This window comes from Diorhabda carinulata, chromosome 12 (genome assembly GCF_026250575.1).
Source record: "Diorhabda carinulata isolate Delta chromosome 12, icDioCari1.1, whole genome shotgun sequence".
Taxonomy (NCBI): domain Eukaryota; kingdom Metazoa; phylum Arthropoda; class Insecta; order Coleoptera; family Chrysomelidae; genus Diorhabda; species Diorhabda carinulata.
The window spans coordinates 13,204,634-13,222,386 of NC_079471.1; the positions used below are offsets into that span (position 1 = coordinate 13,204,634).

At 34.6% G+C, this 17,753-nt stretch overlaps 1 protein-coding gene across 1 annotated transcript; it reads left to right on the plus strand.

Moving 5' to 3' along the window:
- The first annotated feature begins 3,038 nt into the window (after window positions 1-3,038).
- Window positions 3,039-3,878, plus strand: LOC130899876 (uncharacterized). Its single transcript, XM_057810046.1, has one exon. The coding sequence runs from the start codon at window positions 3,039-3,041 to the stop codon at window positions 3,876-3,878; it is 840 nt and encodes a 279-aa protein (XP_057666029.1).
- Window positions 3,879-17,753: the final 13,875 nt, after the last annotated feature.

Consider the following 17,753-nt stretch of genomic DNA (forward strand, 5'->3'; position numbering starts at 1 on the left):
GTGAAGATATAGACAAAAAATTGCTTATTTCTAAAAATATAGTTCGAGATTCATCGTTATTTCTTCATGGAGCTATAGATAACAATGATTTCAACGAAGAAACATTAAATGGGAAAGACTCGACCCATGTTACAGCTATGGTGATATATCGAGAACAAAACCCACTGACAATGAATTCAATTTTATTAAAATGAAGCCTACAGTAGAGTTGAACGAGTTGGATTTAACATTTTTAAACTGTCAAGAAATTCTTCATTTCCAAGAAAATATGCAGCCTTCAATACCGGATTATAAGGACAGTAGCTGCTTATTAAATAATAGTCAAAACAATTTACAATTTGATAATTTGCTCTGGGTCTTGTGCAGACTGCAATACAGTCTAACAGGAAATAATTTCTGCCGATCATCTACAAACTCGAAACCAGGATGGACTCCATTTCAAAAAATACTATCGTCTGAAACCTCACCTGTTTCTACTGTTGGATTTAGTCCGATAATACCTCAGCCACCGACTTCAAAAACGTTGTGTATACCGCTATGAAAAATTATGTCAACGTAAGTCTTGCACTCAGTAAAAAAATAGCTGTACTCTCGTGTGACATGGCCATATATCTTATCGCTAAAAACATTCAACTAACAAGTTAAGAATTTGACAATTTGATATTGAGAATTGGATCGTTTCATTCACAAAAAAAAATTTTGCGATGCTTGGGCCAATATATAGAAGGGAGTGGACTAGACGGTATTCTTATTGAAGCTGATATTTATGGTGTGAATACTTTGGCATCAATTTTGAAAAGTACTCCTTATAACATAGGCATTAGAGCACATCAAGAGATAAGAGAAAGTACAGTAGACAAAAACCATTCTGGCCTAGTCGAAAAATATGATCAATACAAACGAATAATTACAGATTTTCTAATGAATTTTTCAAATTTTTTGCACACCATAAGCACTGAAAATCAAATATTCAAACAACTATTGCGGAATGGTAGAAATTTTGTTAAATTCAGTTATGGCTGATAGAAATAGTAATTATGAATTACATTTGCTAACTACTAGACAAATGTTACCTTACTTTTTCTCCATGAATCACACGGATGTAGATGTAGATCCAGGAATGTATCCTTGAGTGACTCTTTATTTTGTAACGGTATATAATACCGTTATGCTAGCAGAAATAATAATTAGAAATATTAAGACCAATAGTGTGTTATTCCGAAAAGAATCTCATTTATATAAAGTTCAAATATTGCCGCCAGTTATGGCATTGCGCCTTCCGGCGAGCGCCAAATATCCATAAGCATATGTTGCTAACACAAAAGATTCATTTTCTTGTGTGTCGCCGTGCTGAGCGAATGTGCATCGATTACCGGCAAACGCAAGGTAGGAATATTTTCGAAATACAGTTTATAACTAATTCAGATCTAGTTTTTCTCATAATAATCGATTTATTTAGATTAAATATTGTATAATTTAAAGCTAAAATTTCTCCCAATGTAATTATTCAGTTTCAACGTTTTTCACAAATAGTTTTTTCTTAATTGAAGGAATATGGTCTGGTAATTAAACACCATAGCCTGCTAATTTACTAATGGCTAGCTAATTCCTGAATTCGCTTATTTGTCACACTGACAGACCAACGTTTAGCGAATATGAATTCGGATTGGCATGCTCGAAGAGAATATCTTAAGCTAGACATGTGAAAAGCACGTGGTTAGCATTCAAGCCAACCACATACATATATGTCGACAACTCACGATAGTTTGTAATTTTTTTAAATATCTCCTCAATATCTGACACAAGATCTAAGTGATGTGCCTATATGTTTTAATTATACCTTTGGAACACTGAACTAATGGTTTTTGCTTCGTCAATATAGTAGTTGTATTTCATAGAAAACTAAATAACTAACTCCATGAATATTACTTTTATTTTGGATAAAACAGGACTATATACATTTATGCTTTCACAAATTTTAATCAGTAAATTCGTAAAATATTTAATGTATATTTTTTTTATGTTAATGAAACCCAGAACATTTTTTAGTACGTGAGCGATCAACGTATATTATCGTACAATAATCTTTACTGGCGCCCTATCATAACTAAAACCCAAAAGGAAGGAACAACAACGCACACACTATTAAGGCGATTACTCACTTCCCTGAGATTGTCTCATTATCGATTATTAGAATTAACTCTGCATAAATTCGCGACATAAAGGTAGGTACAAATTGGCGCCTTTTCAACATGGCTTAGTGGTGTTGTTTTTCTTACTTTTCGGTTTACAGTTATATTATATATATTGATTTATTGCGAAGGTTAGTAGAGTTGTTTTTATATTTTATGGTTACATTTTTTCTGATACACAAAAACTAAAGGTTGGAAATTTTATAGTACAGTATCTTAGGCTTAAAACGTTTTGATAAATAATGGATTTTGAGTTTTCTGGTTTTTGCTTTGAGTGTCGGACATAATATGGGAAATTGACATTTTATTTATACCGGGTGATTACGTAAATTTTCAAAAAAGGTTCCACGTGTGACAGTGCTTATTTATTGCAAAATGAATCCGTCATTTTTAATTATTGAACAGGTTAATTATGAATTACTTTTAAGAGGTATTTCTCCGTCGGGTTCAGCAGAAATTAAAAAGAAAACATTAGCTGGTTTATTAGCACAAGAAAAAGCTGGTCGTAATTTTTCAAATAAAGTAAATAAAATTCCTTTTGCCGATGATATGGTTGGAATAAACGCTACTGTTGAAGACTTGACAAAATTAATTTCTTCATTTACGGGGAATAGCAATGAGCAAAATAAAATCGTTGCGCGATTACATCATATATCAAATAGAATCTCAACTTATTAGTTACTGACGAAGATGAAATGAAATGTAGTGATGAACTAAAGATTAAAATTTTGATTTTGGAAGCTGATTTTGATGCAAAAAATTCGAGTTTACAATCACACAGTATTTCACAATCACAAAATTTCACTCAAACACAGAATTTAGGCTTATCTAATGTGGTTTACAAAAATGCTTATGTACACAAATGGAACGTTTTTTTTCAACGGAAAAGGTTCATTAATGGAATTTTTAGAACAAATCGAAATGTTACGTGCATCTCGTGGACTTTCTGAAGAAGAATTATTTATTAAAAGTTGTGAATTATTCAAAGACGCTGCCTTAACATGGTTCCTTACAAACAAATCTAAGATTACCTCATGGGCTAGTTTAGTTGCTAAATTAAAAAAAGATTTTTTACCGAGTAACTATCAATTTGATTTAGAAATACAAATTGCGAACAGGACACAAGGCCCTCAGGAAAGTGCTACATTATATATTGCTGAAATGGAGAGTTTATTTAAACGGTTAGAGATAATTCCTGAAGAAACCACTCGTGTTTTAAAGATACGTAGAAATTTATTACCTTTATTTGTTTCCCAATTAGCTTTACACGACACAAACACTATTGATGAACTTTCGAATTTATGCAAGCAAATTGAAGATTCACAAACCTGGTCAGAAAGATATAGAATGCTCCAAAGCGACAACCCTCGCGGATCATGTAGTCAATCATTCAGAGAACACAATGCAAAAACATCCAATAAAGTACAGTTCAAGGAAAACAAAATTTCTCAAAATGTCTCAACTCTAGCTCAAGTAGTTTGTTATAATTGTGATAGAAACGGGCATAAGTATAGTCAATGCCGTGATATTAAAAGAATATTTTGTTATGGTTGCGGTATGAAAAATGTAGTGAAAACTAAATGTAATTTTTGCGCACAAAAAAACGCCTATTCGACTGCTTACCAATCAAAACCTCTGTATCGTCAGAGACAAGTACAAAACATGCGAATACAAAGCAAAACCTAAAGAAAGAGAAACATTAAATTATAAAACTTCATTCGACGAATGGCAACATTATCTTACTTTTGTACACGATTTTTTCAGTTCCTTTAAAAATAAAAATATCTCTCAAAAACTTTCTATATCTGCCGAGAAACCGGTTGTAATAAATTCTGTATCTAGAGATCAGTCAATACTAGAAATGTCTCCTTTTTCTTTTAATACTTTAACGGAAAATAACTTAAAATCTAATGCCAAAGTATGTCCAGTATTTGTAAAAAAATTTAATGACAATAGACCGTATCTTAACATTAAAATTAATAACAAAGATATTTTAGCCATGGTGGATAGTGGTAGTACAGCTTCTATTTTGGGTAGTCAAGGTTTAAACTTTCTGCATTCTCTCAATCTACCCATGGAATATGACGAATCACTGAATGTAACTACCGCTGATGGCACAAGTCAACAAGTTCTAGGGTATATAAATGTATCAGTATCTTTGAATAATATTTCACATGACTTAAAAATTTTAATTATACCTAGAATAAAACATGCACTGATTGTGGGTATGGATTTTTTGAAACTTTTTAAAGTTGATGTAAGTTTTCATAATTTTTCTTACTCTATGTTATCGTCACTTTGTACGATAAATACACTTTCAGAAAAAAAAAATCATTAACTTCACACCAAGCATCGGACTTGGACAGAGTTATCGAATTATTTTCAGACATAGCACCTAACGATTCACTAGGATTAACCCATTTGATTTCTCATGATATAGATACTGGAGATGCAAAGCCGATCTGTCAGAGACAATATCCATTGAGTCCAACAATGCAGTCCCACCTTAAAAAAGAAATTGATGAACTGTTGAAGTTGAAGATTGTTCAACCCTCGAATTCACCCTGGTGTTCACCCCTGTGGTTAGTTCCAAAAAAGGATGGACAATACAGAGTATGTTTTGATGGCAGGAAACTGAACTCTGTCACCAAGAGCGATTCTTACCCTTGTCATTTGGTTGACTCTATTTTAAATAAGCTTCGGGATGCAAAATATCTCACCTCCATTGACCTGCGCAAAGCGTTTCTCCAAGTTCCCTTAACAGACTCCTCTAAACCTAAAACTGCCTTTTCAATTTTTGGACTAGGTTCCTTCGAATATACACGAATGTGTTTTGGTTTAAAAAATGCTCCCAGAACAATGGCAAGATTAATGGATAGAATTATCGACCCCTCTATACTACCGTATTGCTTTTGTTATCTGGACGACATAGTTGTTGCTACCCCAACGTTCGAGCTCCATCTAGAAATCTTAGAAAAATTGTATCACAGGTTGAAAGAAGCTGGATTAACGATCAACATGAAAAAATGCGAGTTTTGCAGAGAATCACTCAATTACCTTGGTTTCACTTTGGATAAAAATGGATTGCGTACCTCACCAGATAAAATTGAAGCTATCCTTAACTATCCCGCCCCTAAAAATACCACAGAAATTAAGAGACTCATAGGTTTGATTGGATGGTATAGAAGATTCCTTAAAAATGCCTCGTCTATTTGCTCCCCTATTACAGATCTGTTGCAAGGAAGAAAGAAAGGTCATCCGATCGTCTGGACAGCTGAAGCAGATAAGGCTTTCTCCGAAATTAAATCTCTTTTAACTTCCACTCCAATTTTGGCTAGTCCCGATTATTCTAAACCGTTTATCATTCAAACAGACGCTAGCGACACAGGACTGGGTGCAATATTATATCAAGAATGTGACGGACTAGATCATCCCATTGCTTATGCCAGTCGTGCTCTCACTAAAACCGAAAGGAAAATTTCTACAACGGAAAAAGAACTTCTTGGGGTTATCTTCGGAATTGAAAAATTTAGATGCTATGTGGAAGGAACAGTCTTTACTTTGGAAACGGATCATTCATCCTTACAATATCTTCATAAGTTATCCAACCCTAGTGGAAAACTTGCCCGCCTAGCTCTCAGACTAGCTCAATTTGATTTTGTCATCAAACACCGGAAAGGCTCCACAATGTTGGTTAGTGACGCTCTTTCTCGTTCTGTTAATGAGATTTCGACTATTGATGTTTCTACCTTCAAACCAGATAAATGGTATCGTTCAATGTTAGAAAAAGTTTCTAGAACTCCCGAAAAATTTCCTAATTTTAAAGTCGAAAACAACGTCTTATATAAACATATTTTTTCGAACATACCTTTAGAAACTAACTTATCTAACTGGAAAATTGTTGTTCCTGCAAAAAATCGTCCAGAAATTCTAAAACAGTGTCATGATGACGTCACCAGTAGCCATTTTGGTATATCTAAGACTTTTTATCGCATATTAGAAACTTATTACTGGCCAAAATTACGCTCTGATTACAGGTGCATTACCTGCGTCACAAATAAACGTTAATCAATGAAAAATTCCAGAGAAGTGCAGACTGGCGGATCCCTTTTTTTTAAGCCGCAGGAAGTAGATATGTCAATAAGTGTCGACTTGTTTTGGAGTATTCTGTGTAATTATAAAATTTCTTTAGGTCCTAATGCTCTTTTCTTACAGGAAACATATTTCGGTTGGGTCATTACTGGGCATCTAGGTAAAAATGCTACCCGAGTGGGTTGCTGGTCCCATACCGGGCGCCTCCCCAGGAGTGGATAGGGGAACGCCTCCCAGATATGGGTGGCATCGGCGAAATGAAATAGCCGGGGCAAGCCAAAACCAGCATGGACGCGACGGTTCCTTATGTTAAAGGCGGCATTCCAAAGTGTAGATAGAGCACATAACTATAGTGAAAGTAATCTACCTAGAGAAGGACACTCGAACAAACCAAAAACACAAAAAAACAATCATGGATAGGTCGGTCCTTGAAAACGAACTACTCCAAGAAGTACCACTCTATGTGGAGAATCCCTCCCTGCTACAGCAGGCTGTCCCATGGATACTGGGGGGGGACACAAATCCGATTACATGTTCTACCAAATTCCAAGAAAGAATGAGAGAAAGAAGATGCTCTACACCAGCTATAATTGATTTGATATGGGATGAAGAAATAAGAGAGAGCAAAAGCAAAGATACTGAAATGAACACCCAGGAGACCCGGAAAGAGGAGAAAGTAGCACGTCCCAGTGCATCAAACCAAATTAAAAATATTTTTAAACAGCAAAGAAGCAAATCTACCTCGGAGACTCCTAACCTAAAAAGTAAAGCTGCGGATACTTCCATGGCAAAAGCAGAGGATCCTTATAAAAAGAGGGAAAGCCCCGAAGTTTTTGTACTGATGGAGGCACTGGATGTAATATCCAAGTTAGGAAAAGATCAATTAAATTAAGGAAACAGATCGAAGTTCTGAATAGGCGCTCAATAAGAGGTTGGTTAAAAACTCGTAGATTTGAACACATAGACAAAATGTTAATCGAAAAGGAAACACAAACAGACTCAACCAATAAACATGAAAAATCAACGAAGTTATAGTGAATCTGAAAAAAACAGATAACTATCAGGATTGGAAGGAGCAAGCTAATCTCAAATGGGCAGAGGAGACATACATTAGCACAGAGGTTAAGACAGGCACACCACTCACAACAAATGACCATGTAACAAAAGTGGTACTTGTCAGTACAGAAGATACTGCCATGACAAAAGGTATCCAAAACCAATACAGAGAAAAGTATCCACAACTATCTGAAATTCAAGAAGCCTTCGGAGTGTTGGAAAATACATACACAATCAAAACAGCTAAAGGAAGACAAGACATAACAAGAAAGGTAATTAAAATTGCGCAACGGAAGTGAAGAAGACATATTTGAAAATATGAAAGAATTGAAAAATGAAACTTCAAATGACAAATTGGTGGCAATACATAATATTGATGAACTGGGGACCGAGAAACTTAGGAAATTAATCGAAGGAGTATTCCATGAAGAAAGAACCCAAGTAACTATATACAACACAAATTATAATAAAGCCAAAAAAGACCGTGAAAAAAGGACTTATGCTATCATCGTGGAACACGGAGAAAAGGGATACAACGAGCTGCTGAAAGATGTTAAGGAACGACTAAGAAACAACGAAGCAGGGAAAGGCATAAGGGAAATCAGGAGCACAAAAGATGGAAAGCTCTTAATTACAACAGAGAAAAATGAAAAAACAGTAAACGAAATCCAAAAAGCTCTTAGAGACCCAACAAATCCGGCATTTAATAAATCGTGGAAATTGACCGAAAGCTCAAATACAGAAACTCTACACATAAAAGGCTTGGATTCCTTAATAAAAAAAGAAGATGTAATAAAAAGCCTAAAAGATTATGTTGAAGATATGGAAAATAAGATGTATAAGCTGAGCGAGCTTAGGCCGATGGCAAATAATACTCAAGCCATCACGTTTACTATAAACAAAGCAGACGCGAACAAATTGCTGGAAAATAGAAATATAAAAATTGGGTTAATAAGGTGTCATATAGAGAAACGAATCAACGTGACCAGATGCAGGAGATGCTGGCAATACGATCATAAGGCGAAAAACTGCAATGCTATCACAGACAGATCCAAAAGCTGCTTTAAATGCGGTGAAACCGGTCATTCCGCCAAAGACTGCGACAACAGGAACTATTGTCCTTTGTGCCAAGAGGAACACAGAGCCGGGAATAACAAATGCAAAAATTTTAGAAAAGCATTGAAGCTAGCTAGAAATTCCGAAAGGAAAAGACTGTACACTGAACATTCAAGATCCTACAAATAAACGCTGACCGCTCTTGGAGAGCCCACGATATGGCCTTTTTGGTAGCCTGCGAAGAAAATGTTGATATCATTATTGCAAGTGAGCCAAACATCAAAATCATCAAGAAGGCGGGGTGGATAGCGGACGCAAATAACGACGTGGCACTATATTTTCGAAACAAGAAAACGAAAGTTAAGAATATAGCGAAACATCAAGGTATAGTCTCGGCGACACTAGAAAATTTCACCATATTCGGATGTTACATATCACCAAATGTCAGCCTGGAGATATTCGAAGAGTATATAGAGAACCTCAGCGATTTAATTGCATTAGAAAACAGGGAAGTGGTAGTAGCGGGAGACTTCAATTCCAAGGCACCTGAATGGGGCTCCCCTATAAATGATCGGAGAGGGGAGGCTGTCAGAAGCCTGCGCCAGTGTTAAATTAACCGTCGCAAACGTAGGTAATAGCCCAACCTTTATAAGAAGACAGACTAGCTCCTTTATAGATATAACATTCCTAACCGAAAACCTATATAGACGTATGAAATCGTGGAAAGTACTGGATAACGAACCACATAGCCCTCATAGACATATACTCTTCGAGCTCAGTGAAAGCCAAAAAAAGACAAACAATAAAAAATAAAGTGAGTTTTAACAAAGAGGATTACAGAAGGATCATACTTACGGAACTGGGCAACATAGAAACAAACGACCTTGATCCAATGGGTCTAACAGAATTAATAAAGAAAAGTTATAGCAAGTCGACAGAGAAAAGCCCACACAACTCAAACAGTGTTCCATACTGGTGGAACGATCGAGTTGAAGAACTGAGGAAAAAATGCCTATCCGCCAGGAGATCATACTCAAAAATAAAATATAGAAATACAGACACGGGGAAATGGAGAGATCCTGGGAAGTCTACAAGGTAGCCAGAAAAGAGCTAAGAAAACACATTAGGGATGAAAAGAAAAAGCACTGGCAAAAACTCTGCGACGAACTGGATGAAGACATATTCGGTAACGGATATAAGATAATAATGAAACAAATGAAATCAACAGAAGTTCCTTTTGGTATTGATGATAGTCTAAAAGATTCAATTATAAGAACACTGTTTCCAGTTCGGAACGATAGGATGCCCACATGGCAACGTCCGGGTACTATAACACTCTTTAGTCTCGAGGAGCTGATACAGGCAACTTACAAGCTTAAAACTGGAAAAGCCCCGTAAATGGACGGCATCCCTACTGAAGCTATAAAAGAACTCGTAGCCGTAGCACCAGACATCATCCTGCAAGTCATGAACAGCTTACTTATCAGGCAAGAAGTCCCAAAGAGCTGGAAAACTACAAAGCTGGTACTGATCCACAAACCAGGCAAGCCTTTTGACCGCCCAAATGCCTACAGACCTCTATGCATAATTGACATCCTAGCCAAGCTACTAGAACACCTCGTGAAGGCACGACTGGAAGAAGAACTGGATGAAAATAGAGGCATATCCCAGAACCAATTCGGATTCAGAAAAGGTAGATCAACTATACAAGCTATCACAAAGGTGATGGATATTGCCACGAGGCAAAAGTTCGGAAGTTCCCCCGGAACAGGACGGGAGCGATGGTGTGCGCTTATAACCGTTGATGTGAAAAATGCCTTTAATTCAGCACCATGGGCATACGTTCTGAGAGAACTTACGAAAAAAGGAGTTTCAAGATATCTTATAAATTATGTTCGAGACTATTTCCATGAAAGATATATTGTCCATGAAGGAGCAACTTACAACATGACGGCCGGTATACCACAGGGTTCAGTACTCGGACCCACCCTATGGAACGTCTTCTACGATCCGGTACTAAACATCCAACATGAATATGGCGTGAATACGGTCTGTTTTGCAGACGATCTGGCAATAGTGATACGAGCTGGTAACAAGGAAGAACTAATGAAAAGGGCTAACAGGGCACTTGGAAAAATAAGCGAATGGATGAAGGAAAATGGACTGAGCCTAGCACCGGAAAAAACAGAGTCCGTGATACTTAGGGGGCTGTGGGATAGAAAGAACGTCAAATTCCAAATAAATAACGTACAGATTACCCCATCCAAGGATATAAAATACCCTGGAATATCGCTAGGGGAAGACATAAATTTCAGAGAGCATGTTGAAAAGACGAAAAAAGCAAACGACAAGTTAAGCGCCCTAATGAGACTAATGCCAAATATCGGGGGACCGAGGACAAAAAAGAAAATACTGCTCTATGGAGTAGTACAATCTATACTGCTGTACGGTTCATCGATTTGGGGAAGACAGTTGGACATTAAAAGATATAGATTAATAATGGAAGGAGTACAGAGAAAAGTCCTGCTTCGTGTCGCTAGCGGCTACAGAACGATATCAACAACTGCAATCCAAGTCCTCACAGCGATCCCCCCAATCGATCTTATTGTTGAAGAACGGGCAAAAATCGAAAAAGCAACATACGAACGAGCGGAGGAAATATCTCTCATTAAGCAAAAAACACTCGAAGCATGGCAAACAAGATGGGACAAAAATAAAACTAATGGCCAATGGACCAAAGAACTGATCCCTAATATAGAGGCATGGCTCAAATGTCCGCACCGCAGACTAGATTATTTTCTGACACAGGCATTGACAGGACACGGATCTTTTCGTACCTACACGAAAAGACTCGGAAAGACCGAGGACACCTGCATCTATTGCGGAGCTCAAGATACACCAAAGCACACTATATTCCATTGTCGTAAATGGGATACAATAAGGGTAAGGACGGAAACGAAAATATTAACCACGTTAACAAAGAAAAGCCTAATACCTATAATGATAAGAGACAAAGAAAGTTGGAATCTATTGGAAAAAATGATAAATGAAATAATGTCTACCAAAGAAAGAGAGGAAAGAACAAGACAACAAATGTAAATGTAGACTAATTACTTATACACAAATAAGTATACGAGACCGGCAGACGCTGAAGGAGAAATCCGCTAGGATGGTTCCAGCTACTGCTTTGAGACACGGGGTGAAGTTTAGTGGGTATTACTCTTCCAGAACAACGGGGGGAGTCGAGTCCCACACTACCTGGTATTCTATCCCAGGTGTACGTAAATGTATTTTACACCCCGGAAAAAAAGGTAAAAATGCTAAGAACACGGTCATGCACTGTAATCTCAGTCTGTAATTCACCTAGAATCCTATCGGAAGAGGAAATTGCGTGTGAGAATCATTTTAAAAAACATTTTAAACGTAACGATAATGGGGCTTTCGTAGTGAAACAGCCATTAAAAATGAATATTGACAAGTTGGGTAGAACGCAGACTAAATAATAACGATGCTTATAAAAAATTATATAGTGACTTTATTGAAGAGTATATTCAATTGAGGCACATGTCTAAAGTAAGAATTAGTTTTTCTGTATTAAAGGGAGGTTGTTTTTTTTGAGAAAGTTTGTGTCCGAGTATTTTAGATTGTATACCAAAAAACGATCCATTAGCAAAAATTATTGAATTTGGTGAGAATGATGGAAAAAACTCTTGGATTAATTTGGTGTCCATCACAAGACAAATTGATTTTCAATGTCAAGATTTTCCTAATGGTAAACAAATTACTAAGCGGGCCATTTTGTCGAATTTAGACTCATGTTATTGCGAAGTTTTTGGCTTGAAATAGTACCCAATGATACCCTGTATCACCAGTACCCTGCTGAGAATTGGTTCAGCAGCATAAGCCTAGTAGAGAAGTTAATTGAGAAAAAGCTGTCATATGTTGGTGCATTGAAGAAGAATAAGTGAGAAGTACCTCCTGAATTTTTGTCTAGTACAAATCGAGAGGTCTTTAGTAGTCTTTTTGGATTCAAAAAAGATTACTTATTGGTTTCTTATGTTCTAAAAAAAGGAAAGAGTAGTATCCTCCTTACACAACGATAATGAAATAGATCCTGAGACATATGATCAGAAAAAACCCGTCATGATAACATTTTATAATAGCACAAAAGGAGGAGTAGATACAACTGATAAATTGTGTGCCAATTATAATGTATCAAGAAATATTCGTCGTTGGCCGATGGTAGTGTTTTGCGCTATTCTGAATATGAGTGTAATTAATGCGAGATTGATTCACATTGGGAACGATCAAGCAGTCACTAGAAGAAAAGCGTTTTTGAAAAAATTAGTAGACGAATTAGTACTTCCGCAATTATACAGACGAAGTCAGAATACTAAAGGTATGCCCCTCGACCTGCAACGAAAATTGCAGCCATACCGACAGGACGAACGAAACCTTCCCAATGAAGAAGGTCAAGAAGCTACAGGTGCGAAAAGAAGACGAAGCCAGGAATTTTTAAGGACCAGCTAACAAGAGGAGGCTCACCAAATATGACTGCATCTTGTGTAAAAAAGCCATATGTTTGTCTCACTTGAATTGTTACTGTAACGAGTGTAACACCAATTTGAAACAAAATATTAATGCTTAATAATAATGGCAATAGTTTTCTTTTGTCAACTTAAATTTCTTTTTATCAGCTTTATTTGTTATTTTCGCCTTTTATTTTTTTACCACAGAAACTAGTATATAGTTTTCAATTACATTACATTGGAAATTCCCATATTATTTTGAAGAAGAACAATGAAAATTTCTTTTGAGTACTTTGTCTATAACAAAAACATGTTTCATTTTAGTTCAACCCTTTTAGGTAACTTATTTTCAATAGTGATCAATCTGATATATATTGCGCCATATTATAGTCAAAAAAATATTGCGCCTGACAGAAGATTGAGACAAAATATGTGATTTTTGCACGACGGAGCACCCCCACATTATTCTTTACAAGTTCGTCAATACTTAAACGAACAGTTTCCGCATTGATGGATTGGTCGTGAAAGTGAGTTTGCTTGGCCACCAAGAGGCCCTGATTTAAATCCTTTGGATTTTTCAATTTGGTCGCATATGAAGGCATTAGTTTACAAAGAAAAAATTACTTAGCTTCCACAACTGCGACGGATAATAGAAGAAGCCGCGGATGTAATTAAAAATAATAGACAAGGACTATTTGATATTAAGAGATCTTTACAAAACCGGATCATAAAGTGTATTGAAGTAAATGGTGGGCATTCTGAGCATTTGCTTTGAAGTTGATCAACAACTCACACCCACTATGCATTATACATATGAAATTACATCAGAATCCTAGGTGGGCGGTATACTGACAGTGACCCAAAAAGGGAACCATACAATAAGCAATATCATAAGTGATGCGATACATTTTGGTTGAGTGTATTTACTCAATAACTGTAGGTTGCAATAATACTGGATATTAATTATATCAGATTTTATCTATTCATTATTACTCAATAAATACGTTGAAATCATTGTAATGTTCAGACAACAAATATTTTGTAACTAGACAGAATTTATTTTCCAATTTTCCATTGCAGGAAATTATGAAAGATTGTTACATGAGTCACTTCATACACTAGAGATATATGTTGTTAGAAGCGCATCATTTGAACGATTTATCCGTGTATGCGAGTTACATGCGAAGAATTCTTGAAGAACATTTTATAGACAATACAATTGTATCAAATATCATAAACATGTATCAGCATTTATTCTATTTTGTATCAAATATCGTAAACATGTATCAGCATTATTTTACTATAAATAAGATTTTTGTAAACAACTTGATGATATTTAATGTTTATAATTAGTTCGATCTTGAGATTAATTGTATTCATTCAAATATTCAAAATAAATTTCGAAAACCGAAATTTATAATTGGCGCAGTCATTCGGATTAGTGCGGTCGCGAGTTTACGCAAAGTGCGATAAAGTTCAGGCTAAGTACTTCAGTACCTCAGCACTAGACATATTCAACGAGGGACAGGACTTCAGATAGCTGTAAGTGCTAAGAATATATAAAAATAGCAACTTCAAGTTCAAAAACCCTAAATTGGGAATTATTCAAATTAAAATTAGAAAACATTAAACCTTACTACTCAAATAAAAATACGTTAAATAAATTTATAAATCGATACGAAAACCTAATAGAGACGTACTCAATTTATAACGATCAAGATATTAATAATCATGTATTAGAATGCAAACAAGAGAAATTAATAGATAAAGCCGAGTTAATGGTAGGAAATAGAATTGAGTTAAATACCTGGTTTAAATTAAAAGAGGCGTTGATTCAGTGCTTTGCAGATAGACGCGATTTAGATTGTATTTTGCAGGAATTAACTTGAACGAGACCATTTGAAAATGAAAATTTAATAGCATTTGGTAACAGATTGCAATTATTGAAAAGTCAAACTATACAAATAATTAGCAATAATTTAAACTTAGGAGAAATTGATAAAAGATGCCAAATTAATAATTGTGACAAAACAGCTTTGAACACCTTTATTGCGGGATGTTCAGGTGTTATACGTAACAATATGTATTTAAAAAAAGCCTAACTCTTTAGAAGACGCTATGGCTTACGTCGATGAATTTGAAAATTTCGAAAAACTTTATGGCCAATTTTATGAGCCTAAAGTTAAGTACAATAATAATAATTCTAAAACTAACTCAGTGAAAAATAATAGAAATAATAACTATAATAATAATAACAACCCCTACTATCAACAATATCAGCAATACGATAATAATTATAATAGAAACCAATTTTATAATAATGAAAGATATAACAACAATAATTATAATAGATATAATAATCATGATAATAATAATTATAATAGTTTCCCTAGTCAACCTATAAATATAAATCCCATACCGCAGAGAAAGCAACGAATGTGCAAGTGTTTGGTCTTAGGAAAAATGTTTTCCGCCCGAACCAAATACCTGTAAATCGATTATCTAGACCAGAACCGATGTCAACGACATCGAGAAATTTTTCTGACAGATCTAGTAGACGTGTAAATAATAATAACAATTACAATAATAATAATAATACAAACAATAATAAATATTTCAAATCACGAAACGAACCAAATTTTACATCCGAAGAATTATATAATAATAATTACAAAAATAGTGAAAAAGAGGAAGAAGAAGAAATAATCGATTTTCAACATTTGTTTGAACGCGACGAAGATAATGATCGGATAGAAAATTTTCGAAAAGAGCCTCGGAAGAAAAATTATAAGTAATTGAAATAAAAATAGCCGCAAATAACCCATTACCTTATATTGAAATCAAAAAACCAAATTTAAAATTATTAAGACACAGGAAGCAATAAATCAATACTAAAACCTTCAATCGTAGAAAAATATTATCCTCAATGCATATATAACTCAAATATAGAAATTAGAACATTGACTACTAAAATAATTCGACATCAGGCAAAAATCCCTGCATTTAAAGAATTTAATTATAATAACACAATAGACTTTATTTTATAGAATTTTCATGACTTTTTCGATGGAATATTAGGTATAGAAGACATGATGAGGATGCAATTTAATATTGATTTTACTAACAAACAATTAAATAACAAAAAAGTTTCAATCCCAATAAAATTTAGAAAACCAACTGACATAAAGTTCTCATTTGACATTGGACCGACAGAAAAATTATTAAAGTCATTATCAGTAAATGTATTAAATGGAGAAATACTAATAAATAAAACACAATTAGGAAAAGCATATATACCGAAAATATTGACAATAGCACAAAATGGCTATGCCATAGTTGAAATAATAAACGAATCATTTAAAACAATATCTATAACTTTGAATGAACCTCTTGAAGTCCAACCGTTTGAAATAAATCAATATGACATTCACAACTTTAATTTTTCAAAAGAAAATAAAAAACTAATTAACGAAAATTATAATTGGCACGAAACTTATAATTGGCGTAAAAATAAAATAGATATAAGTAAATTAATTCGAACTAGTCATATGAATGAAGAAGAAAAGAATAATATAATCAAATTATGTAAGAAATTTTCTGATATTTTCCTAAAGCCAGGAGATCCATTAACGTTTGCATCCAAGATTAAACATTCAATAAAGACAACCGATGAAATTCCAGTAAACGTGAAGTCTTACAGATACCCATACATACACAAAGAGGAAGAACAAAAAAAAATTAACGAGATGTTAGAAAAAGGAACAATAAGAACTTCATATTCCCCTTGGAGTTCACCCATATGGATTGTCAGCAAGAAATTAGATGCATCTGGAAAACAAAAATGGAGACTAGTAATTGATTATAGGAAAATAAATGAAAAAACCATTTCTGATAGATACCCGATCCCTAATATTACTGATATATTAGACAAATTAGGAAGAGCGCAATATTTCACAACATTAGATTTGGCTAGTGGTTTTCATCAAATTCAAATGTCGGAAGAATCGATAGAGAAGACAGCTTTTAGTGTAGATAATGGACATTACGAATTTCTTAGAATGCCATTTGGACTAAAGAATTCACCTGCAACATGGACGAAATTTTACAAGAACTACAAAATAAAATTTGTTTAGTATATATGGATGACATTATAATATTTAGTACAAGCTTATAAGAACATATGCAGAATCTACAAGCAATATTTTATAAACTAAGAGAAGCCCAGTTAAAAATTCAATTAGATAAATGCAAATTTTTATGCAAAGAAGTAGAATTTCTTGTTCATATTGTTGCACCAGAAGGCATTAAGCCTAACCCGAAAAAAATTAAAGCCATAAAAAATTTCCCTATACCTTATACTTAAAAACAAATTAAATCACTTCTAGGATTATTAGGGTATTATAGAAAATTCATTAAAAATTTCGCAAAGATTACAAAACCAATGACGACATGCTTAAAGAAAGATAAAAAGGTAGAACATACACAAGAATTCATTAATTGTTTTAATACTTGTAAACAACTTTTAACATCGGAACCTATATTGGCCTACCCAGATTTCAATAAACAATTTGATCTAACGACTGATGCATCAAAATACGCGATAGGAGCAGAAGAAGGACACCCAATTTCTTATGCTTCAAGGACATTAAACGACGCAGAAACAAATTATTCAACAATAGAAAAAGAACTATTAGCAATTGTATGGACATGTAAATATTATCGACCCTATTTATTTGGAAGAAAATTCACCATATACACGGATCATAAACCTTTACAATGGTTAATGTCACTCAAAGAACCAAATTCAAGATTGGTTCGATGGAGATTA

Excerpts from the sequence above, each read along its gene's own strand:
- LOC130899876 (XM_057810046.1), top strand. The coding sequence starts at position 3,039 with ATGCTTATGTACACAAATGGAACGTTTTTTTTCAACGGAAAAGGTTCA.